The 26186-nt window shown below is 47.5% G+C and overlaps 1 protein-coding gene across 2 annotated transcripts; it reads right to left on the bottom strand.

The window, feature by feature from the left end:
- Positions 1–22: 22 nt before the first annotated feature.
- BTBD2 (BTB domain containing 2) lies at positions 23–25459 on the bottom strand. Of its 2 annotated transcripts, none has more exons than XM_082780025.1 (9): positions 24771–25459; positions 18128–18247; positions 14390–14546; positions 10510–10615; positions 9514–9711; positions 6491–6683; positions 4680–4767; positions 3490–3636; positions 23–2944 (listed from the first exon to the last, which is right to left on the bottom strand). In XM_082780025.1, the coding sequence occupies exons 1-9, from the start codon at positions 25445–25447 to the stop codon at positions 2783–2785; spliced, it is 1848 nt and encodes a 615-aa protein (XP_082636151.1). In that variant the 5' UTR covers positions 25448–25459; the 3' UTR covers positions 23–2782. The 2 variants fall into 2 exon arrangements, 1 of the variants encoding a protein (XP_082636151.1); XR_014319108.1 differs by having other exon boundaries at positions 2806–2944; positions 6535–6683.
- Positions 25460–26186: the final 727 nt, after the last annotated feature.

The raw sequence follows: 26186 nt of genomic DNA, 5'->3' as shown, positions 1-26186 counted from the left end.
AATCAGGAAGGAACTCTGTAAAGACAACCTGAATGTCTTTATTGATTTCCTATTTACAAATCACAAAGCTGGCCAAAAGCAGAGTGTGAACACTGAACGAGAGCATTGGATACATTCATCAATATAGCACTGGAGTCAAGACAGTCCCAGCTCTGCTTGGAAGGTGACATGGTACAACAGAACATCTCATACTTTTGGAAACAGGCAAGTCCAACAATGAATTACATTCATCTATCTACAAAAGCCAGAATTGCATCAAACTGCATAAAAGCCGTAAGAACAGAAGTTGCTCGGGTGTAGTTCAGAGTCTGACTCCTCTCCCTCCCCAACAGGACAAGCAAACAGACCTACCTTGTGGCTTGAAAGCAGGAAAGGTGAATTTGGGAAAAGAAATTGCATAACAAAAGAGCAGTAAAAACAGATGCTTCAGGGACAAGCCAGCTAGGGCCCATCCTCCTCAGCTGAGCTAGGTTACAGCAAGGCCTGCCTTCAAGTCCTGCTCTTTCGATAGCCAAGTGTGCAGCTTTGCTTCTTTCAAATTCCAATTATTTCCACTATTGCCACCTATATACAGAAGTGCCCGAGGTGCCGCACCCACCGCAGCCGGCCCGGCACGGGGCTCATGCAGGCCCCGAGGTGGCTCCGGGCAGGGAAGTGAAGCTGCTGCTGCCTGGGAGGAGCAGCAGAGGCAGAGCGCAAGCAGGGGTGCGTGCCCCAAAGGGCTGCCCCTCAGAGGGCAGAGCTCACCCGTCCTGCCGATCTGCCTCACGACACCGCTTGCATTGCACAGAGTCAGGTTCAATAACTAAGTCATGGACCCATCAGATTATTTATTTTTTTTAAAGTACTGGCCATATTAAAAACATCCTACCTTGAAGCAGGCTTACAATATACACATCTTACAACGTCTTCCTAGAGAACGTAACACACTATCGACATCTCTAAACGCTACTGATTACAAGGTGTGGGGTGTTCCTGACCGTATTACTGCTGCGTGGCTGACAAGGAGACACCCGGCCAGCCACAGGCTGAAGACAGAGCCCAACCGGAGGGAGCAAGGGGAAGAGACGCACTTTCCCCCGCGAGTGAGCAGGCACTCAGCCATCCGCATCAGCGAAGGATGACCGGGTTTCAACTTCCAGCAGCTGAACAAGGTGGCAACTACCGCCGGGCCAGTCTGGGCAGCCTCGTGCGCCTAGGGCAGAGGGAGAGGTTTGCAAAAGAGAACCTCAGTTTTGAGGCAGCACCACAACGTGCCAGCAAGTCCCACGCAGACTTTGGAGGGCTCTGGACACCCTGCCAAGATGTCCTTTAGTTACGGCTTCCTCTGCAGAGGAAGGGGAGGGAAAACCCAGCCTCCAGTGGGCAGCGCCTCCCACCTCCTCCCCGCAGGGCACCTTTACCTACTGACTATGGCTGAACCTGCTGACGGTGAAAACAACCAGTCCTGAACAGGTAAGAAGGGAGCTTATTCATGATTACTGAACTAACCAGCCCAAAGCCAGGTGATGTTTGGAAATATTGTATCTTCCTCCTGCACTTGTCCAAACAGGCAGACTGCAAATATACACTGGCAAACAGAAAATCTTTAACGTTTTCCTAAACTGTTCCATAAATCCTCGTCCATCTGCTGCATTATTAAGTAACAGGCGGTTGCACATCAAGCCTCTTCCTATTTTGCATCAGGGCAGCAGTGCTCTGAAGCAGCCTAGGAGTAGGTTAGCAATGCACAGAAACAAACAAAAAAAATAGAAAATGCATTGAAACGTGCATGAGAACAGCAGCAATACACAGGAACACGGGGGCCAGGTGAGGCAAGTTCCCTTGCTTGCTCCAACTGACAAATCCCAGCACTATCTGCAAACAAAGGATTTGACTAGCACAGTAACAACTAGTACAGATTTCCCTGCTGCTAAATGCTGCACGGGGTTATCTGAGTATCACCCATCATTTTGAACACCATACGGAGTTTGGAAGAAGCACCACAGGACTCAGCACAGCAGCTGCCCCCAGGAGAGGGCAGAGCCTGCCCTGCCAGAGCCGCTGCCCCTTCCCAGCCCCGCAGGGGAGCTCACCTCGCTGTCGCCAACTGCCCAAGGTAAAGGATTGTCACAAATTAGTGAGAGTAGCATGAAAACGCTGTAGTCTCTAGAGGCGCTCTAGTTTTGAGGTCTCCCTCAAGACCATGTAGTGCTGAAACGGCAAGCCTCAGGGAAAAGGCCACTTTCTGTCACTTTTTGAAGGCGGCTGCACGTGCTGCAGCCAGCAGGAGGGGACGTGCCAAGCGCAGGCTGGTCGAGCTCTGCCTTTGCAGTGGTGTTGCCAGCCAAGCACTGCAAACCGCTTCGCCTCAACTGCTGCGCTAGAGCAGAGGAGGAGGGGCCATACAGCCCCGGACTTTGTCTTTTTTCTTTTTGCAGGATTTGCTCCTCACAGCAAGTGTAACCACAACCAGAGCCACTCGTTTCCATGCTTCTGACTGGTGGAAAAGCATCTACATTCATTACAGTCAAAAAAATGCATGTTGTTAGATAGGATTAATCAGTAAAGTGAAAAATGACTAGCCACAGACAACCTACAAATGATACTGGTAAACCAGTTAGTCTGGTATGGGATAGCAGCAGAATCACTAGCACAAGGCAAAACATGAGCTTTGAAATGGTTTTACTGAGACCTTTGGCTAGTGTGGCTCCAATTGGTGTGGTCAAACTCAGCCAGAAATTTAGTTTGGAAGGTCACGGGGAAGAGAACAGAAAAGTCCAGAGCCAGCTCCACAGCTGCACTATGTGTAGAAGATGATCTCTGGGATTTGTCCATCCTCCACAGAAGTGCCGTTGTTATTCCCAGCCGCGTAGCAGAACGTAAAGCAGGTTTTGGCTCCTGTTGTTGGTGATTCATGGATCACTTTGCGCAGTCCTTTGGTTCCATAGTGGGAATCTGGACCCTACAATGGTTACAGAAGACAAGAAGAACAGATCAAGACAGAGATCGCAGCCCTGCTGGACCCTGCTGCCCAGGTACGCTCCACCCAAAGCAATGAACTTTGGAAGTCTCAGCACCTCCCATTTCTTTCTGCTTCTTTAGGTATTTTGAGCAAAGTTCTCATCGCTATCAGAGCTTAACACTGCATTTAACCAGATCTCAACAGTTCAATAACAACTTTTTAAAGCCAGTCCAGATGGGCTCTGTATTACAAGCATACAGAGCTGACAGTTTATCTGTGTGCACCAAGAAAAAAATCCCCTCACCTCATCACACATTCAGCCTGTTAATTACAGTATACTTGCTAGAGAAGTTAAAAACCAACCCTGAATCCTGATGGTCAGTGTGTACATCCTACCACCAGGTGAAGGTCTCCAAAGGAAGCCTTCAAAACTAAACTCGCCTCACTGAAACACAGAGAGAGTAAGAACCACGTTGCACTGAAAAAACCTGCTTTCACCTATACTTATAAGCCACTCTTCTATCCATGCTGTCCCACTACAGTACCTTTAGAGTAGCACATGCTGTATAGTTGACGTTGGGTAAAATCTCAACAGGTTCCTTGAACATGACCCGGAAAGTGTTTGAAGATCCATCACAGCTGAACCCTGTGTCGTTCTGCCCCAGAACCGTATTACTGTCTGTGTGGATGATCTGCAAGAGATGTGTTAAATTTTAATCCATACAGTTAGCTGGAAGCTGCCCTGCACATCAGAATTGGCACTAGTGCAGGCATGTCCTCTCTGAACCGCACTGGGTCTGAGGGACTCGGTAGTTTGACCAGTCCCACCACAGCTTCAGAGCCCTGTTGCAACTGCAACATCGTGTTGCTTGTGCCATCACATACTGAACAACAGCACGCTTGCATCCCAGAAAACCCAAGACAAAGACATTCCCCTCTTTACCCTGAAGCCTGGTGCAGCACTACAGGTGGCTGTTTGCTTAGACCTTCGCTTCCTTTTAGCCTCCAAGAGCTCAGAGGCACTAGAAAGTGACCCTGGCTGTTCAGGAAGCATAGACAGACTGTGCTTATCACATCAGCTGTGTTGGGGTAACTTTCCTGGGGGCAATTGCTCTCAAGGGGTCCAGACTCAGGCAGGTTACTTATGTACATCCAGAACAATGTGCACAAGACTTCTATAAGACAAAGTCTTTCAAACAGCTGTTAATGGACTTCAGACAGGTGTGTCAAAAAACAAGCTCCCTAAGTCCTACTCGCCATCTCAAACAGGTGCACACTGGCACTGCACAGGCCCAGCGCACTCACAGCAATTGTTTTCTTCTCTTCCCTTGCTGAACTGTGACTGCTCCACTGCATTTGTACAGCCTGGAGCAAAAGTACAAACGGTAATGCAATACCTGACCACTGCTGCAGAAACAGCCTGCCTGCTTGATGTAGGAAAACATGCATGGCTTTTCTTAAACTGTTTCACTACTCTCCTGGATGTATTTTCAAAGGCTGTGAATAGACTTGGGGAGATACGACATTGATGCGTCTAATGGGAGGCTGCATCAAATTGAGAGCAATAATCCCTCTTATACCCAGTGCCCCATCTGGCCCACACTACATCTGCCAACCACCCTATCTATAAAACAAATGCAGTCCCTTCCAAGTTAAGATTCTGTTGCATACTCACTAAAACGTGTAAAGTAGTCCCTATAGTAGCAACTGTTTTTGATGTAGTACAGAGAATTACCTGTATATTTACTTGGTAATCCGTTGGCCCATGTATGGATCCGTATAATCCAAACCCAACTACAAATATCCTTTTGTTTACTGAGAACCTGCAGGAATAGATGACGAAAGTCAGATCAACTTACCACTCCTGTACTGAAACAGTACGATGATGAAGCGCAAGTATCTTCACTTACTTCAATTTCAGATCTACTATTTAATCAAGCACATACTGCAGTTTCAAATGCAACTCATACTAATAACTGAAATCCTTTACAGAAACCATAACTTGTAAGCTTACAAGTTAAGCTTGGTCCTAATGGGCCAGCAAGTAAATTTGTTTGCTCATGTAAAATGCAAAGCTGCATCATCCCATCATCAGGCTTCAGAGTCCAGCTCAGAAGCACCTTGAGGTTGCAGTATGATGTCAGCATCCAAAAACGCCAGCCAGGCAAGGACAGGGTAGCCTGCAGGGAGTGGAATAGCGCCCACCTCACAGCAGCAACAGTCTTTCAAGCAAGGTAACAGCAAAGACCACTTAAAGTGTCATTAGGTATTTCACTGCTAAGCACTGGAGGAGAATTGTTAATGTGCTTTTGAGCATTGGCTGGGTATAGCTGCAGGGTAGCAGCTAGCTGCACTCAAGATTTACCCGAGAGTAGAAAATAAGAGTCAATAGCTCCTGAATACAGGAATCCCTGCTGCCTAAGACATTAAGGGCAACGATATTCACCCCCCTGTTCAGCTCTATCTTCTCAGCTAGCAGAAAGCCTCAGTGGCTGCCAAACCGCCAGCATTATTTCTTCACCTGCCCACCAATTCTTTCAGCCCTGTGTATTCCAAGGACAAACACTGTGGCAAGTCAGAAGCCACTGTACTGCCCCCCCCCAAAATATTCAGTAATGACCCACACACAGGCCAGGCTGAAGAAGGACCCTGATGCTGTCAGCAGCTGGACACAAAGTCAAATACAAGACCTCTGAATGCTAGATCTCAGAGCAGTAAATGTCTGGAGGTAGCAGCTCTTCCAACTGGATCTCTGGGCCAATCTGGACCCTTCCAGAAGGCTGACAGCACTATTGATATGCAAGGGAACCACCAACAAAGAACCCTGAGGTTTTTAAAGAACTGTATTCATGGAAGTTCCCTTTTCCCCCAAGACAAGGAACAACCTGGAAACAACCACGGCTTTCTGGATACTTCCTGTCTTGCTCTAACCACTTGGACACTCAAAGCTTGCAAACCACCACCACTTGCCATGCCATGCCACGTCTCTGTCACCATGGCTGGACTTCGCTATTTGTCTCCCAGCTTAGGTATAAACAAACTAGATGTCAGCAGAAAGGCAGGCACAGCAAGCATTTTCATTCTAATCCCTTCCTCAAACAGGCAAGATTAAGGGGCTCCAACAAACCACGTTTACACTTAGGATACAACAAGGAACTGACCTGATGGAGCATTGGTTAGTCAACATACCCAGGCACAGGAGGAGGCTGTGAGCTGCCTGGTGACCAACTGCTACATGCCCATACAGCTGCAGGAAGCCATTTGAAAAGGAGACAGATAAATCCACCAAGAGGCCTGTGCTCAAGGGCCACAATTGATGCAAACCTTTGCCAATACAGAAGCAAAGTGGCAGCCTGCAGCTGCACATGCAGGTTAATGCGTCTGGTGAGGCTTCTGCCCAGCAAAACACTTTCCCTTTGTGGTTTGGCATGAGGGTTCATGTGGCAGTTAGGGTCTAGCACGTAACCTTGCAGGTTTAGGTCTAGAGTAGGCTGAAAGCTCAGTAAACATCAATCTATCAGCAGCAGAATTAGCAGAGAAGCTGACCTTATCCTGTCACTAGTCCCACTGTACCCCCAGCGGCTCTCCACCTGCTGGAAACGGCTGATGCTGCACTCCTTCCCCCGCAGGCAGCAGCGTGGTCGGTCGATGAACTCCACCCGTGGCTTTGGGTTCACTGTGAAGTGGAGGAACAGGCTCACCACCTCTCGGTCCGTAAGGATTCCTGACTGGGCAGGCCCTGCAGAAGAGCATGAAAACCACGAGGTGGTCAGCCCTCACAAGCTGAAAGGGATACTCGCGAGAGTTCAGGGGCAGGAGGCATATGTGACTTGCAAACGAGAGCATCGGAAACAGGATTTCAATGGCATATCCAGAAATTAAGCCTCAGACAGAAAGCACTGCCTGCCTTTTATTTGCAGGGTAGTTGTGGGCTGTGGAGCCTCTGCAGAGCACATATGTGACATAGTAATTAAGAGCACAGCTCCACAGAGCCAAGAGGCATTTGGCTAAAAGGGATGGTTTAAAAACAATCATTCAGCTAATCCTTCCTCCATACCCTCAGGATATGATAATACAGATAAAAGGGATTTTCATACATCTACACTGGTATTTTAGAATATTAATGTTAAGACACCATGGGATCCCATGAGGGGTAATGGGAAGGAACATCAGCTGGCCACCATCAACTTAGAAAGAGGAATATTTTTCAGTTGAGACAAAGGTGGTTCAGTTCCTGCACTGCTTTGACTCCCTCCCTTCCTGGGGCATTTGAACTCCACTTTTTTTTTTTTTTTTAAAAAAAAAAAAAAAAAGATTCTTTGTCTGCTTTTGTAGAACCAAGAAAAAACACTAGGGATTTTTAGCATGAATTGAGACAGTCTCATCTTTGCTTCAGTAACTAGATGTTTCTTGCAAAGAGATATTAGACTCAAGCTTTGGAAACAACTTCAAATACTTTCAGAAGTGGAAATGGGTAAAAATCAGTCAATATCTCAATTCCTGTAGCAAATAGTAAAAAGTTGCTCTGCACCTCTATTTGTGAGAGGCTTTCAACACAAAGACCGCTGGTGCATGGTGAAGAACTGAGAGTTCTGTAACATGGAAAGCAAAGTCTAGCTACTTTTTGGTCCAATGTGATTTGTAGTTGATTAAATTCAGCCAGATGTTAGAACTGTGCCCAGCTGCATACTCCTGGATGGTAGACATAATGTGGTCCAAGACTGCAATAGGTACAGATGAAAAAATTTAAGGAAGTAGGCTGTTAACAGATGAATGAGCTTGTGGATACCTTGCTCAGCAAAAACTAACCATCACTGATCAAGTCTAAACGTATCCTGTGCTGCTGCAATGCAATTCTCAGATGTTTCAAATTACTTGCTTAAAGGGGGAGCGACGCATTTGCCAGTTAGAATGTCTTCATGCAGAACTCCACATTCAGTACAGATTATACCATAAGCGGGTGAAACCACCACCCATACCATGCCTTTCCCTTCACCTCCCCTCTTGGGAGCGGGCGGCAGAGAGGAGCTGTTTCCCTCTCCTTCCTCTGCTGGGGTCACCAAGGAAGTCCCTCAAACACCAAGGATGAAGCTGAAGCAATCCCAAGGTAGGAACTTATTGAAGGGACAGCTGACCTGTGCAAGCACTCAGGGTTGGTGTATTGGAGTTTCATTTGTTCATCTTTCAGATTAAAGTGGATGGAGAACACTTGAAAAGTTTCTCTCAAAGCAAGAAGACGGATCAAAGATCCCAGTCCAACAAACAGCTTTGACAGCCAGTATGGGGTGGGGGCATTCCCCACTCCAAGGCTTCAACCCAAATATGCCAGAACTAACACATTCCTCCCACTGAGAGGGATTTACGCAAGATCTGAAGGGAGGATTGAAACAAAAATTCACAGCTCAGTACACGTAATTACCCTGCTTTAACACCATCCAGGAGGATGCTCTCTTCCATCAAGCCAGACTGCAAGCCTCTGACCCTGCTGCAAGCTGCTGTTTGGCGTAACATGCAATTCAGGAACAGAACCTGCTATGTTTCACTGAGAGCCAACACAAAGGAAAAAGCTACTAACTTTGGATGAGCAGATCCCTATCTCCCTGGCCAAGCTGTTTCTGAAGAGATTCATGTCCCCAAATCCACACCACTGCTGTGACAGGCAAATAAAGTGAAGGTCAAGTTTTAATCACAAATTTACTAATATCCCTATTCATCTAGAGGGATGAACATTAACTATCAATCAGCTGATGTCATCTTTGCCTAAGGAAGAAATTCACAAAGAAAATGGCTTCACTGACTCCTTCTACTTCTTTGTACAGGTGACTGTAGCATAAAAGAAGTTTCAGCTTTGAAAATGGTTCCATGGTGTCTTTTAGCATGAAAAAATGCTTAAGCCAATTGCCAGTTTTCAATCCCTGAAGAACCGCCAGAGCATGAACAGGCAATGAAAACAAAACTCAAAAAAAATCTTTAGTCAAAATTGTTAAATGCATTAGACATCTTTTAGACCAAGATCTTACCGTAAACCTGAAAAACTAAATACCACCACCCCTTCAGCTCAAAGAACATTTAAAAAGTTTTTCTTGTTATGAGGCTCTGCTCTGAATGGTATCAGTAAAACATGGTCAACATCACCACTGGATTAGAGGCAACAGCGAACAGGTGAGGAAACATCCTCTTCTCTCTTGGGGAACGGGCTACAATCAACAACAGCTATTTGAAACACCATTTGCTTTGTGTAGGTTATATGGTTGGAAATGAATGCATGTGAACGCATTTATATCTCAGCTGAATGAGAAAGCAACCATGTGAACATACTATGAAAACAAATGAGGAGGTATGATCCTACTTGCACCTGAGGGAGCACCGTAGCCTTTAGAAACAAGAGGATCATGGATGGAAACAGCATTTACACAGCAGATTCTGTAGGTCAGTGTGAATGGGGAATAATCTCAAGTTTGTAAGTTACTACAGAACACACAGCAAAAAATCCACTTTCATGTACTTAGTCCTCTGTAGTTCAGAGAAAGCAAAGACCAGGGCTGCCAGAAACGCCTTTGTTCAGTTACCTGCTGCAAACTCCTCAATAGTCATCAATGGGAAGCGGATAAGAGAAAGCGCTTTGCCCAGTACTTTCCGCTTGTTCTCTGGAATCACCTGAAGCTGCTGCCGTTGACACTCAGCTTCCGACCAGCGAACCACTGCATTAAACAAACGAACCTCCCGGATCCCCAAGGTATCCCTCTCCAGCACCGCGACCAGGGTGTCTGCAAGGCAGGACAGACAGGGACAACTTTAGGCACTAACCCAAATGACCCCATTTTACCTAGCCACAACTACTGCATGTACAGCCAAAACAAGTGAAAGAGAAGCAATTGAAAAAACAGCATCTCCCCAAAGTGCTGCCTGCAACCTATAAGGAAGATAAATCTGCATATTCCATAAGCAAGGAACTCACCAGAGCAGCAAATAGTGCCCATTTATTTTGTATGTTAATGCAAGTGCAGTAGAATAAATTGCAACTTACTTGATGTGAAATTTGGATGAAGCAAGCAGCACACAAGCCAGAAGGTTACCTGTGTCTTACCTCCATATTCCATTTCATTAGAAGAAGGTTAAAGTCTGAATTTTAATGTCTATTAACTGTGCCCAGCAAGTTTGGCTACTGCATACGATAATTAAAATAACCAGTTCTTGCTTCCAAAAGCGCAACACCTTTTTAACTCCAAAACCTGATGAAGACTCAGGGAACACGGCCAACTCCACAAAAGAGGGCAAGTTACACCCACCCAAAACCTGCCAACATCAACAGAGGAAACAGGCTTTGTATCATGCCCAGAAAAATCAAGTTGCACCAAAGTAAGCAGATTCCAGGATATTTCTGCAAGTGCGCATGCTCTTTTGCAAATGCTTAGTCTCTAGCCACTTAGTGCCAGGGACTGTTCGTTCAACAGATTAATCCAGAACAGCAAAGCTACAAAAGAAAAGCATCAAGTATTAACCTGTAATAACTTTAGAGCTTAGCTTTTTATGAAAGCCTGCAGAAGACAGGAAAAAACGCTTACCTAGATCAATGTCTGTAAATCCCTCTGCATTGATGGCATCTGATGTGTTCTTGTCTATGTTCTCTAGGCAAAGGCTGGCCAGCTGAGGTTCATCAAAAAGTCTTGCCTAGTAATGAAGAAGTAATCATTAACACAAAAGGTATTTTAAAATTTACACTGGTTAAGGACACTCCCCACTGCCCCAAAGCCCATCTTCATTAGCAGTACTTTGCCTGATTACATCACAATTTCATTGGGCTGCAGCAGTCTTTCACAAGCATTTAAGCATGACAAGGCAAACACTAGAAAAAAAATCCGCATTTGGCATCTGTTCTGTTTTAGCTGTGCATGTCTTCAGGCACGTCTTTGTTTCAATATCACATCAGTTAACATGACTGTAGTGCTTTCTAGCACCGTACTGACCATGTCAGCTAACACGGGTAATTTTTACTACGTCATTTTTATATTTAGAAGAAAGCTTTGCCCAATGACTCCAGGCCTGCTCACTCTAAGGATATGAAGAGGTGGCTTATTCTGTAAGAACACAGTCACGCTCATTTTGTGTATTAGCAAAATGCCTTAACAGGCACACAGAGCCAGCCCAGAGATGCACAAAACCCTGCAGGGTAGGCAGCCTACTTAGTGAATTTGCTTATTTTTACACAGAAACATCCACTCCAATCTAGTTACCTTAAAGAACTCCCCCAAAAATAGGGTACTGGTCCAAACCAAATCTGTACACAGCTTGGAGAGTTGCTCAGGGTCTCTGTACCCAAACTCCTAATATTTCACTCCCCACCTCAGATCCCCCCTCTCTGAGACTGCAAAGGCATATTACCATCCCTGTGCCTAGCAGAAGCAAAAGATGGGAACACACAAAAGGCACCAGGATGACTTGTTATCTCCAGCGCTTTGTCTTTGCTATTTAGGAAGGGACCATCTTTGCATGACACATAACATTACAGAGCCACAATATCCAGGGACTTGAACTGGCACAGGTAAGGTTTAAAATTGTGTTTTGGGATGGAAATTCAGTCACTCACAGAGGTTCCGACTCTTGGGCATCTTCTGCTTCACCCTTGTTCAAGGGCTGTAGAGTTCAGCAGAGTCCACATTCGACACTGAGACCTCAAGCACAAAGAGCTGAAACATCTCAGTGTTTCATCCCACCAGTCATCCCCTGCTCCTGGCGCTGGAGGCCTGCCAGCGCCTCGCACTCTTGGCATCCAAGAGCTGCGACTGACTCAGACTTTACTACTGGAGTGGCTCTCTTCTGACACGTGAAGGACTTACATTACAGTCACGCAGTTCTCCCCCAGAGCTCCTTCAGGCAAGCTACTACGTCTTGTTGATCAGAATGACATTTGCATGCACATCTGGCATGAAACCGCACTGTGTTCACTATGAGGCACAATTGATTAGGAAGGCTGTTTGTTACTTATATTTCTGCCAGAAATTAGCAGTTGCTTGAAACACCATTGCTCTCGTAGTTGCCAACCCACAGGATACATGCAAAAGAGTTTTGGGGTCTTAGGCTCTACAATCAGCTGTCCACAATCTTAAGCCTCTTGGGAAGTGTTTTGCACAAGATACATCTCAAATCTGTAATTGACAGATTTGTTGCAAGAAATAGAGGCTGATTTTCACACTGAAGGATCAGATCTCAGAGTTTCTTGACAGGCTCCTCACTCAGTGAGTCTGTTATCACTGAGATAACAGTGAAAGTTTCTGAAAGAATTCCAGCCTCAGACATCTAAGAGACTCGGTATATTGTGACAGCAAACATCCACTGGATATGAATCATCAGTGGTAATTAATCATAATGGATAAGCCCTAAGCTAATTTCACAGAGCAAAAGGAACCAGGAAGGCCTGTCCCCATCCAGCATTTCAGCTGCCCCAGCACAGCTGACGGTGCCAGGCAGTATCTTGGTTTTGATACATGAAAAACTAGGACCCCTTCTTCCTCTGCCAAAGGAACTTTGTGAATTGTAAAGAAGTTACTGCAAACCTAAACGCTACTTTGCCATACCTGAGACGTCAGGTTGTGGAGGGACACCACAACACAAAATCCCTATGTAAGGAATACCACCAAACAGTTTACATGTCTAATTCTCATCAGGTGATGGCAAGCACAGGATGCCTCTTCAAAACTTAAGTCAGTAGGAGAGATCGCTTCTCAGCTTTTGGATAACAGATCCTGATCTTTCAGATTTCAGGCTGCAGAGCCCAAAAATCAAGACTGCTGCAGCCAAAGAGATACGATTGTCCCACGGTGAATCAGATGGGAGTGTGAATTTGGCTACCATGACCCAAGCAAGAACCTTTAAATCTTAAACCTTTCCCACAAAGTGGAATGCGGCTCCCCCAATATATCAGAGGCTGCCTCACCCATTTATGGCATGTGGAAGAGAGCCAAGTTTTTTTTAAAGAAAAGAAAACATTTGTTAGAAGACACAGTATTTTACACTCAAGCATTAGACATTTAATGCAGCCAGAGCTGAATCCTCAGCAGCCAAGAATATCTACAATGGCAGTGTAAAATAGAACTACTTTGAGAACCTGATCCAAATATTTAAACTCATAAAATCCCAGCCTAATCACAGCAAACAAGCAAAGAGCTCAGCTGCTCTGAGCCAACACTGTTTCAGGCTTTGCAAAAAAACTGCAGGGGGACACCGCTACTGACGCAGTAACCACAGTCACAGCCTGAAAGATGCTTATACTCCTGACAAGTAGGAAAAGAGCCAGCAGCCATATACTAGGCAAGGCAGGACAACCTCTCAGAGCCAGACCACTTCAGTGCACTGGTTCCCAACTCAGGGCATCTGCCAAGACTCTTCTGCAGGGTTTCTTTAACATCTAAAATCACAGCAGCTTTCCTGAGCAGGCTGATCAGAAACACTTCTCCAGAGCTAGTCAAAAGTACGTCCATTCCCTAAAGGAAAACTCAGTGCCCACAGTGCATGTTTGTTTCTTGTTCCTACAGCACCAAGAAGATGTCCCTGGCAATGTGACAGACGCTGCAATGCACAGGTGATGGCATGGCTACACCACGGAAGTCACTGATATGTTATCAGCTGTTAGCAGAGGGTGGCGGGGACCAGAAAGAAAAAAAAATGAAGCCAAGGAACAGGAAGGATAGTGATGCTAGATTAATCAACCTGAGTGCAAACCTGATCTTCTCCAAAATAAGCAGAAGCAGTAAACGCTGGCTTCCAGTTTGCTACTTTGAAGAGTCAAACGCAAAGAGACCAGTCCAACCCTCAGATAAGAGGGAAGGACACACAGACATGCAGTCAACCTGAGCCGAGAAACACGGCTGTACTGCGACTCTATGTCTGCATGCCTCCTGTACAGCAGCAGGGTTAGCTGGAGCAGGCTGAGGAAGAGATCATTTTGTCATCTCTAACAGGTAGTGGCCATTTCCTCTCCTATGAAAATCAGCCAACCAAAGCACTCTTGAAGAAGTTGCATTGTCTTTTATCCCCATTCTGGGGGAAACTATTACAAAACAGCCCGTCAAAGAACATTTGCCCAATTAGATGAAGTAAGCTTTGCACGAAGAAAGTCCTGAACCTGAACAAGTGAAAATCCTCTCATTTCACTTTTCTTCTTGGCAGATGAAGTTTTTCCATCCTGTTAATTTCTTCCCCAGCTCACACACTGGATGGAATCTCCTGCCACACCAAAACAAAAAGCAGAGCTGAAATGGCAGCAACACTTGCTGTATTTCATTGTTCCTTATACAAACCTGCTCATCACCACTACATACCTGTAAGAAAAATCAAAAAGCACAAGACGCAGAACTGCTCCGGTTTGGACAATCAACTCTCTAACACTCATAAAACTTCTATTTTCTTATCTCTCAAGAAATTTAATCCAAATGACTGCAAGCTCACCTGTGTTAACAGCATGAATGCATTGTCTGCTCGGAGGTTTTTTTTAAGAAATTCCACACAATGAGCTTCCAGGGCTGGAACTGCATATTTTTTAGCTGTGTAAAGCGTTGTCATAACAGTCTCTGGTCCAATCTGAACTTCGTCTGAATAAAGAAATCTGAAAGCATACAAACAAACATTGCTCTGATGTAGCCAGTAAGATAACAAGGTATAAAAAAAAAAAAGCCCTTGTAGTTCATAAAAACTTATTTGTGCTTCTGCACATCAGCCTGGCCCCATTTTTTGAGAGATGGAACAGTTTTTACATCCTTCTCACTGACTCTAGTTGTTTGTTTGCTTTTTTAAACAAGCAAACAAAAATGGCCTCAAGTTGTGCTCGGGAGGTTTAGGTTGGATATTAGGGGAAATGTCTTTACTGAAAGGGTTGTGCAGCACTGGAACAGGCTGCCCAGGGAAGTGGTTGAGCCACCATCCCCTGAGGTCTTCAAGAAACGTGGAGATGCAGAACTTTGCAGCGTGGTTTAGTGGTGGACTTGGCAGTACTAGGTTAAGGGTTGGACTGGATGATCTTAGAGGTCTTCTCCAACCTGACTGATTTCATGATTCTGTGAAAAACCACTCCTTACGGCATCACTTTTAATGAATAAAACAGGATGAGTATCTGTTCTAGCAACTCAAACTGCCTCACATCCCACAGCCAGTGAGCTGCTGAGCCAGCCACTTACACCGGACTAGAACATTTTCTGGCCAAGTACAGCCTGTGAATTAAAGTTTTCAGCTGTTCAGTTAGAGTAAGCAAGGACAAAAATTAAATTCTGCCCGCCTACTTCAGAAGAGAGGCTCTGTTCTTTCAGTTCCAATTCAAAAGTTATCCGAAGCAATGAAACATATACATCTACTGCAGATGAGAGACGTTTTACCCATGCACCACTTCCCCTCATCTCTCCACTTTATATGCTAAATCTTTGTTAAAACAGTTTTGTTCCATTATACAGGTGTTAAAATACAGCAAGAAATATAACAAGCATAATGTAAGAGTTAATTACAATGAAAAACAAGGCCTGCCACACTGCTAGCAAAGCATCAGCCTTCACTGTTAGGCCAAAACAAGGACGCACATTCATACCGCATGGAAAAACAAAGGTCGTCATAGGAAGCCTGCCCGAGCCTCCTCATACCCAAGCATGCTGATTAGAGACAACAGGAACTGGCAGGCTGAATTCAGTAAAAACAGTTACACATTTGATGTCAGTCCTAATCCCATGCAGAGTTTTTGTTTACTGTTTTTCCTTTAACCAGTCAAGCATTTGCCAATCAGGGTCTGAAAGGCACCAAGCAGGCTTTAAGCACAGAGACATAGTATTAAGCCTGTTAGCAGGGCTTGGCATTCCTGTTCCACGGGAGATTTTGGAAACTCCAGCCATTTCTTCTCCGGCATTTCTCCAGCGGCCAGGGGGGGCACAAGAGCACGTCGTGTTGCAGCTGGTCCTGGAGGCTTTGCGCAGCTACAGGGCTGCTCTCCTGCAGGGACTGGCTGCAGCACGGCCACACAGCTCCTGGTCCTCCAACAACAGCGAGGGTCAGGATGCAGCTCAGGGATGGAGAAACAGAAGGATTCGGAGGACAGGGACTGCTCTCAGTGCCACCGAAAGCAGGTTTTTGTGTCGCTTTAAAGCGTGCGTTAATAACAGCATCAAGCCACTGGCTCACACGTGTTTTGCACACATCCCTTCACCAGTTCTATTTTCACTACACAACCCTGTTTATTACAAGATTAAAAGAACACAGTTGTGCAAAAAACTAGTTCCATTTACTGCAATGACTACATTAGTAACTATTTTTACCGTAATCTAAACTGTACGCTAAGAGAAGAGATGCCCAAACTGTGAAAAAGCGCAGCATTAGTTTAATAGAAGATTCAGACTGTGACCTCAGAAAATCAAAATGGTTCTTCTGGTTACTATTTAAAAAAAAAAGGGGGGGGGAGGGGGAGAAAAAAAGGATCTCTTTTGCAGTTACAGCAGACCTGTTAAATGCCCCTAGCCCACAAACACAACCTAGTGCCCAGAAGGTGCCTTATGCTGAGCATTCAGGATGGGCGGTTTGTCTCTTGGTAAGCTCCTGATCCTGCAGCATTAGGTCATGATCCGGACCAAGTCCAGAGACGTATATAAGGAGCAGCTTCAACTTCAGATCAGCATTTTGAGGGACTGGTAGAGCTTGGTAAGCTTCCTACAGGAACAACACCCATGCCTCCTTTGACACTTTTGAACAATGAGCTTAGTTCAATTCTAGATTTAAGCACCTAAGGTATCACTGGACTACAGGCACAACTGCTGTAGCATTACTGCAAGCTTTAGTCACTGTGGCAATCCACACAATATTTCTCTTTTACAAAATATAAACATTTCTGTTGAAATCCACTGAAACAGATCATCTTAGTCCTTTCAGATGACTGTTCTCTTCCAAGATCATACTGTTCTTTTTATGTGACTGTTGAAATTTCAATACTGGCAGGGTAACAACCCAATTTTGCCTCTAATTCGCTCGGTATTTTAGCCTTGCTAAGTTTTAAAGACAGATGCTAACTCTGTACTCCACAGAGATGCTCAGAGACAAGCTGCTAAAGAGTCATATGCCAGTTGAAGGGATTCCCCATGTGCTGGTGTCTGGTTTAAAAAGAGCCAAAGGGGAGGGGGCTATGGGCTCCCTGTTATTTCTGGCCTATCATCCTACAAAGATCAATTCTAAAACCTTCTAAGATAGCACAGTCATGACCTAAGCACTTTCTGAAGGTAAAGCAAAAAGTGTGCCAAAGCTATTTATAATTATAGTTCCCAATAGGAAGCAAGCAGGGAACATGTCAAGAGCACGGTTTTGGAAACCTGGGGAAGTAGGTTACAAAAATCCTATAGAAATGGGACAATGACTTTCCAGCATACATTCAGGATTGCTGCTGGATGTTATATGGCACCAGCCAAGCTTAAAGAAATCAGTGAATAGGACATTACAGCCCCTTCCTCCTCCTTCCCCCAGCATGCAGACTGACAATACACGTTGGAAATGGAAATGCAAAACCGGCTCTCCAAAAGAGGAATAAAGCATGCTCAGAGGGAGATACCACACAGAAAGTCTGACACTGATTTCACACCCTCGCTTACCTGTTATAACTTGCTCATATGCCCATAAGCTGAGCTCCAAGTATTTGTAACTTTGGGAGTTCTAAAATGATTATTTTTCCCCACTTCTTTCAAACAGCGTTTGGATCAAATCAAACCAATTCATTTACAAAAAAAAAAGTTGAGACACTGTCTAAGCAGGTATCAACTTTACTGAAAGGGCCAGCATGTGAACTTTAGCCAACTGCCCATCAGAATCCCTCCCAATCACTGCATTTTCATGGCTGAACTATATATAACTACATATTTACGAAACTAAGTTTATTTTTGCCCACACTGCAGATCAGCAGCAGAAGGGCATAATCATTTAATGGCTGGTAAACCTAAAGACGAAGCGAGTCAGATATTTTTGTGCAGCAGCTAATCTAGACTTTTACCCAGGACAAGGGAGATTTAGCACCAGCATTTAAACACCCTCAAACAGATCAACAAAGAGGCATTTTACTTAGAAGCGTAACGATCTCCACTTCACAAAATGGTTCACTGCTTTCATTGAAAATACCCTTCTCTACAATAAATCTGTTCATTCCGGTTACGCTGTGTGTTAGAAGCAGCTTACTTCAGCAAAGCTAAGAAGGCAGCAGGCTCCACATCAGGCAGCTCAATCTCTGTAGACGTTGTGGCCATTCCACCATTAAACATTGCATCGAAGACTGCACTGCCCACAGCCAGCACAAATCTAAAATTAAAAAAACAAACAAACAAAAAGCTTATGTTAAACCATATTCACTTGCAAAAAAAAAAAAAAAAAAAAAAAAAAAAAAAAAAAGATCCCAGGCTAGTTGCTGTTCCCCAAGGCTTCCCCCAGGGAGGGCAAATTGCTCATAGTGGTAAAGCAAAAATGTTTTGCAAGAGAAGGGAGCATCAGGCTTTCCTTCATTTACTGAGAAAACACCAAAGTTGCAAAGAACTTCATTCTGAGTCCAGTCGCGGTATACAAATTTGCAATGGTTCACCGAAGACAAGATTTTGTGCATCGTGGAACAGAATATACACAGCTGCTTTACAAAGGCCTTATAGGAGCCTACAGCCACTTATGAAATTGAGAAATTAAGAAACAGCAACTTAAGGAATTCAAGTTCTTCCAGAGAACAGAGCCCAAGACTTGGTGTGGTTCCCCACAGTCACGGACAGAAAATATTCACAGAACACTTGTCACTACACATTACCCACCTCCTCACGTCTCCCCAGAGAATCCTTGATTACAGCAGCGCACGCGGGGCCGCGGGCACCAAACCTGCTCCTTGCTCAGCCCAGAGGGCAGGCAGACCCCGAGGTGAAGTGCACCAGTGCCATTAGGTGCCTGCAAACCCTTTACACACTGCTGTGAGTTTACACGGCAATTAACAGAGGAAGGCATTTTATCAGCCCTAAAGAAATAGGAAGCGAGAATTCCCACAAAACAGATTTGAGACCAAAAATAATCTTTCGTCCCTCCCATGTAAACAAGATGATTTCCCTCACTGATAAACACCAACCCGTGTTTCAGGAGGAGCCACGGAGCTGCTGAGAGGCCTGCGTATATCTAAGCTGCTGCCTCCATGCCTTAGAAAAGCACTTCTGAGAACTCCTGTTGTTTGAAAACTCAGAGATGAGCTTTTCCCAGGAAAACCAGCTTGTTCCTGGTGGCTGCAACCACGCAGCTCCCTGAAGTTAAATAAAGCAAGGGCCACGAAGGGCCACCTCAGCAGCCCCCGCCTGACCGATGAGCATGGGGACATGGAGCAGACAAGAGTGTAGAAGTGATGACTCTGACCGCTTCCACCTGTAAGGAAGAAAATTCAGCAGCTCTCGCTGCAGCAGAGTTTGAAGCACGCTTCAATGGAGAGAAGTATCTGGAACTGGGGGCAGAAAACCGTACGTGACAGAAGGCACGAGACAGAAACCTCCGGCACTCAGGCTCCAAGGAAAAGCCCATCACTACAGAGGAGCTTTGGTTAGATTTTACCATGGTAGGAAGTGACAGAAACTCTTTTTCTTTTCCCCTCCCCACGTTTTATTTAAATTTTTTAATTTTCTCAATTTTCACTCTGCCCCGTTCAGAGGAGACCTTCTATAGACACAATAGGGAGAAGCGTTGTAGACGTGCCAGGCTTGTTTGCTGTGATGGGCGGCTTGGCTGACGAACTGGGTTGTATTGTTTCTAATTGGGTAAGAGAGCTAGGGACAAGCCATGGTGGTTAAAAAAAAAAATGCACATGCATATTTCTATCAAACAATTCTCAAGAAAAATGTCAAGAACAAATAAGAAAACTTGTTCACAATACTAGGATTGCCAGATGAAACAAAAATCCTTGTTTTTACAAAAGCAGTGATGGTGGCAAGATAGTTGCTGGCATTATTTGCTACAGAAAAAAATATTAACGTAAATAAATTGCACTCTAAAATTTTCATTTTCATAGCCAGCACAGTCTACATCCTCAATTAGCGGAGAGCCTTCAGAAGCATTCTGAAAAGGGCACTCATTTGAAAGAAGCTGTCCAACCCTTGCTTCCATTTCGCTCAGTGACAAGTCAACTTGATTTTTTTCACACTGCTGAACCCTAAAGGGATCCCAGTAGGTGCCAGAAAGATGCACAGCACTCTAAAAAACTGCAAGACTACAGATCTCGTAGTTTCCTTAAAACATCACAGGGACACAACTAAGGCAAGAAAATCCCTCTCTCTTCATGGCATCTCCTTACTCTTGCTAAAACGAACACTTAAACCTATTCTGAAGACACTCCAGGAACAGAAGGAACATGCAACTTGTACACATTTGTTTCCCCAGCTATGCAGGTCTGCAAAAGAGAGAGATGGTTTTGTTTTGGAGGGTAGAAACAATTATGGCAAACCGGCAGAGTAATAGAGATGTAATAGTTTTTCTCCTATTGTCTGAAGCACTGTAGCAACCAGCGCACCACAGGTCTCTCCCCTGACCCTAAGGAATACTGCCCAATGCAATTATGCAACTCTCCAAAGGGAACTGCAGGTACCCTAAGCTCCCCCATAGTGTCCCAGCTTTACCAGAGAAAGAATCCAAACACTGAGTGTTATTTTTAAACAAGTGTGGTAGCAAAACAAAGTGAGCTGCTGAAAAGATGCAGAGAAACGAGCAGAAACTGAGCAAAACAACTCAGAAAGCAACATTTGATTCCTCATCATTTCCCCTGCACATGTAAGAATCAAAGTAAACTGGCTTTCAGCAATAAAAGCAGAGTCAGGGGAACTTGGACAAGGTGAACAATTTGACTGTCTTCACGAAGATCCAAAGCTGACTCTGAAGATTTGGAAGCCTGCAAGAAAACATCTTCATTACTCTGTTTACAGCTTCCTACCCACCAGTTTTTGTACTGCTTCCTTGCTCACCTTGGTATCTCCACTCGTCACCTCCTTAACTCGTATACCCAACAGTCCTGCCCCCTTTGCAGGCCATTACAATTCAAAATGAACCATTTGAGAACCATGACTATCCCACCACTGCGTAACACCTCCCTGCTCCACCCGCTCCACTGCAGAGAAATCTTAAAATATCTGTATCAGAAGAGCTGACACGGAAACAGAGCGACACATGATGTGAGGGAGCTCTGCAAAGCCGCAGGTGACAAGAAGCTAATGAACAACGATCACTTGCTGCATCCTTCCAGAGCAAGGAGAAGAGCCACCAGGTAAAATGAGGTCCAAAGACCCCAAGGAGAAGCCCTTCAAAACACACCTCCAGGAGTCGGGCGGTAGCACACCCTGCCATGTGCCACCGCAGGCATGACAAGTTTATGCACATCCAAGAAAAGGCGGGACAAGCTCAGAAGGGAAATGCCTGAAAAAAGCTTCCAAAAAACTCAGCCTGTCTCCGAGCTGTGGTTCTCCTGGGCTGAAGTATACACAGGGGTACATCGCCATACACTTGCCCCGTTCCACTTCAGGCCATGTTTTCTGTCCAATTAACAAGAAAAGTACCCCATCCACACAGCACCTGGCCGACGAGGTTTAGATGTTTCTAATCTCATTGATGTTGTGCATGATGCAGCCAGTCTGGAAAAGGCCAAAAAAAAAAAACAAAAACAAACTTCCGTCTTACTGTCGAGCATAATCAATGCATCAGTCTTGGCCATGTTGCCATCAAGTAGCATCAGAACAGCCTGCTCAGTCAAATGTTTGTTAGCCTTGGAATCAAAAAACATACTGCTGTTCTGCCTCCTTCACAGCCGATTCGGCAGCAAGAGGGAACAGGCTAATAGCGTGGAGACCAAGCTTGCTCCTGGGTATGCAAACAATTTCCACAGGGTCTGGAGCCTCTTGAAAAGAGGATGCCTGCTCTTCTCAGGGCTGTGGATGCTTCCCAGGACGGGTGCTTGGATAGAAGACCCTTCAGTCAAGCCCAGCACAGCCACTTATGCTATCTGTCTGCAAAGACAGCTTTCAATTACAGCATCACCACTCGAGGACATTGCCACCCGCGACCACTCGGCATTACACCACGCAGCTCCCCGCACCTACAGCCACGCCATCCCCACCCTTCTGAGGAGCCCAACAAGAGCAGAGCTGAGCTACCATCACGTCCAGCTCTTAGGGTACTTGCACTAACCAGGTTACTGCCAAAGCCGAAAATTTGTAACATGCCGTATTAAAGACCACAAGTTTCAGGGTTTAAAATAAGATATTGCAGACCATTCCTCAAGGCATCACCAGCCACTGTTCAAGAACTCTATTTAGGGTGTGCTCCTACTCTAGCCATTCTTTATACCTGCCCTGGTCTGAAACCAGATTGCAGAAATACTTACCTGTTAATCGTGCACTATTTCAGGCACCTAGCATCGAAGTACATCATCTGCCCTCACCTGCTGAAGCAATATGGTGCCTCTCAAATTAAATTCGTTGTTGCTTTGCAACTCAATTCCAGCACAAAATATCTTCTGCTGTTAGGCTGCTGTGGGAGAGCTGAGCACAGAAGGGGTCTGGGCGGTTTTATTTTAAGCCCTCTGTTTCTGAAATAACCACAGTACTTCATGAATCATCAGGATATCCCAACTGTAATATCATAGAGGCAAGTTTCACTAAAATCTATATAATCCGTAAGTGGGATGTCACGGCATGACACACTCTATTCTATCTTCACCACCCAGAGTTCCAGATGGATTTCAGAGCAATTAAGCAACGTTTCACTTTGGGGCCATTTTTTTTTTCTTTAGCTTCATTTATTTTCCACTTATTTCTGGCTGAACATTGCCCCTCCCTATCTAGCAAGCCTAGTTCTCAGGACAGGAGCAAGCATACATTTAAGTATTAGTATTAATTAATTAGTATTAATACTAATTAAGCTCCAAATTATCAAGTGCAGAACTGACACCCTCAACATTCAAACTAGCCCAGAACAAGTGTGCTTCAAACAGAAAAAGAGAAAAAAGGGAAATCTGAAGGGAAAACTTCCAGGTGCACAAGTACATATGAGAAAAGTGATAGCCTGAGATTGCTTGGAGGGAGGCTCCCTTTGCCAAGCACCGCTTCTGAGCACACTGACAAGCCCTCCCCCATCCCCAATTAAAACAGGTCCTGCCCTCAAGTGAAAGACTCCTGCGTTTGCTGTTTGTACACCTGAGCAAACCAGAAGGTACTCCCTGAAGCAGGGATTGTGAGCGACATGCAGCAGTTCTGTTACAAATCAAAGGAGCTGCCCCAAGAAGCCGCTGAATGTCAATCAGCCACGTCCATTCTGAATTACCCAGGTGGGGACAATTCCCAGCTCTTCAGCAAGCAGTAAGCTCCGAGCTGCAAATTCTGAAATGGCAGCTTGGCCTTAAGCATTTATGGACTGACAGGTTTCCTCCTGTCCAGATGGCATTTTCAGTACAGGTCTTTCAGAATCCCAGGTTTGTTGCAGATTACCTTCCAAAATACAGGGCTTCAGCAACAACTCAATACTGTGTATTTTTAAAACCAAATTTCTGCCACATTTCCCTTCTCAAATCATTGCTCTCTCCCTTGCATTCTCACTGCTCTCACAAATCCCTTTTTCTGTTGACAAAACATTCCTCCTTTCCTCCATAACCCACAGAAACAAGGACTGCTTCTGAGTGAAATCCAGGGGTCCGTTTGTCCCTGCTGCACCTCTCTCTGCCGGCCGCTCTGCCAACACACCTCTGTCCCACCTACCCTTCAGGGGAAAACACAGCCGGACACCAGACCCTGTCCTCTGATGTGGCAAGCGTAGGAAGGAACACTAAATCAATCTGAAGGTTCACAGAGGTTTGATGCAACACCGGCCAGCCCAACTGAGGAGCAGTCACCTCTACGCACGGACATGCAGCCAGGAACACGTGAAAAACCAACGCACGGGGCCCACGGGTGGGATCTGGCATACCACAGGCCTGGTGATGCCAGCTCCGTCTGGGGGCTGGTGCTGGGGGCTGCAGCGGCGCGGAGCCGGGCCTGGCCACCGCAGCACCACGGAGAACACGTCCCTGAGCTCGCAGCTCCAACAAGACAAACATGGGGAGCGGTTACCTGACCCCGTATTTGCTTTCAGGAGAGAGGATCCCTGTAACCCCCCCCTCAAGACACATCGCTCCCCAAAAGGTGCCCTGGATGCTCCACAGCAAACCCAACCCGCCCTCCAGCAGGGCCCACGATCCCTGAGCCCCCAGCACAGGCTGCAGCACAGAGGAGGCCCCCACCCCAAAACCCACGCCTTGGCCGGGCCTCGTGGGGCCTGGGTGTCCCCCTCCAGAGCCTATTACCCTCCCCCAAAACCCTTCTAGGTCACCCGGGCCCCCTTCAGGGCCTACCTGTGTCGTGTCGTGTGTCCCCCCCCTCCCCCCCAAACCCTGCTGGGTCACGACCTGGGTCCTGTCCAGAGCCTATTACCCACCCCCTAACCCCGCTCCGTCACCTTCCTCCTCCCCCGGGCCTATTATACCCCCCAATATGCTTCGGGAACACCTGGGTCCCCCTCCAGGGCTTACTACCACCCCACCCCCCAAAAAAAAAAAAAAAAACACAACACCCTGCTGGGTCACCTGGGTCCCCCACACGGCCTGCCTGCGTCCCCCAAACCCCTCTGGGTCACCCGGGTCCCCTCCACACCCTAGTACCCCCCAAAACCCTCCTGGGACACCTGGGTCCCCAGACCCGGGGCACCCTCTGTGGCCACGCGCCCCCCTCCCCAAGCCGAGGGCACACGTCCCTCCCCCCCCCCATGGCCGGGCCCCCGGGCGCTGCCCCCCCACCTGTGTGCGGGGATGCGCTGCGAGCCGCGGCCCTTCCCCACCAGGAAGTGGACGTCGCTCAGCACCTCGTTGTTGAAGAGGAAGGCGAAGCGCTCCTGCACGGTCGGCTTGGTCGCCTGCCAGTTGTACACCGGCTCCCGCTGCAGCGCCCCGCCGGGGCCGCCCGCCCCCCCGGCTCCCCCGGCGCCCCCCACCGCAGCCGCCGCGGCGGCCGCCGCCACCGGAGCCGCCGCCGCCGCCACCGCCGCCGCCGCCGGGCCCCCCGCGCCGCCTCCGCCGCCCGCCGCCGGGTTGGCGGCGCCGCACTGGTTGTAGGTGAGGCCGGGCGGCGACGCCGGGGGGGCGCCGTTGGTGCAAGCGGCGGCGGCGCCGTTGCCCGGCGGCGGCGGCGGCGGCTGCGGGCAGGAGGAGGAGAGGCCCCCGGGGCCCCCGCCGCTCCCACCGGCCGCCATTTTGTGCGGCGGAGGCGCAGCAGCGGGCGGCGCGGGGCGGCGCTGCAGCAGCACCAGCACCAGCAGCGGCGGGCGGGACACGGCGGCGGGCGGGAGGGGGGCGGCGATGGTGATGGCGGCGGCGGCGGGAGGGGGGCGGGCGGGGGCGGCGGCGGCGGGGCCGGTGGTGCCGCGGCTGCTGCTGCTGCTGCTGCTGATGCAGAGAGCCGGGCAGCAGCGGCGCATGGATGGGGCACGGCGCCGCCGCCGGCCGGGCCACCGGGGGGTGGGGGGGGGGAGCGGAGGCGGTGGAGGCGGCGGCGTGGGGCGGGGAGAGGAGGGGAGGGGAGGGGAGGGCGGCGGCGGGCGGGGCCCGGGAGGGGGCTGGCGCTGAGGGGTGGGAGGGGAGGTGTGAGGGGGCCGGGGGCAGTGCTGAGGGGGTGAGGGGAGGTTCTGAGGGGTCAGAAGGCAGATCTGGAGCGAGGGGGCAATTCTGAGGGGGTAGGGGGCAACTCTGAGGGGTCGTGGGGCATTTCTAGAGCAGGGGGCAGTTCTGAGGGGCCAGGGGGCAGATCTGGAGTGAGGGGGCAATAGTGAAGGGCCAGGGGGTGGTTCTGGAGCGAGGGAGCGGTTCTGTGGGGTGTGATCCCCCCGGGGGGGCTTTCTGGGTGTATGAAGGGCTGGGCGGTCTCGAGCAGGGGATGAGGAATGGGGGCAGCCCCACGAGGGGGCAATTCATGGAAGAGAAGGGTATGGGGCTGAAGGAAGAGGTCCTGGGGGCGAGGGGGAGTTTGGGATATGCGGCAGGGGAAGTCAGGCGGAGTGAGGGGCTGCACAGAGGGGGTGCAGAGAGGGCTGGGGGTCCATCTCTGTGCTCTTACTACCAGGACTCCCCACATCCCAAGGACACTGCTGATAACCCAGGATAATCAGCCTGGAGGAACAGGGCCACTGCTGACACCATGGCTGCTCCCCCAGCACTGCA

Source organism: Aythya marila (assembly GCF_965140915.1).
Source record: "Aythya marila genome assembly, chromosome: 27".
Classification (NCBI taxonomy): domain Eukaryota; kingdom Metazoa; phylum Chordata; class Aves; order Anseriformes; family Anatidae; genus Aythya; species Aythya marila.
This window is presented reverse-complemented; position numbering and strand designations above follow the sequence as displayed.

What these genes read in the sequence shown, in the direction of transcription:
- BTBD2 (XM_082780025.1), bottom strand. Translation starts at nt 25,447, where the DNA reads ATGCGCCGCTGCTGCCCGGCTCTCTGCATCAGCAGCAGCAGCAGCAGC. An exon ending in ATTTACAGACATTGATCTAG is followed by an intron (nt 9,712 to 10,509) that starts GTAAGCGTTTTT and finishes CCTGCCTTGCAG; the next exon opens with ACACCCTGGTCGCGGTGCTG. An exon ending in GGGACTAGTGACAGGATAAG is followed by an intron (nt 4,768 to 6,490) that starts GTCAGCTTCTCT and finishes CTATTCCTGCAG; the next exon opens with GTTCTCAGTAAACAAAAGGA.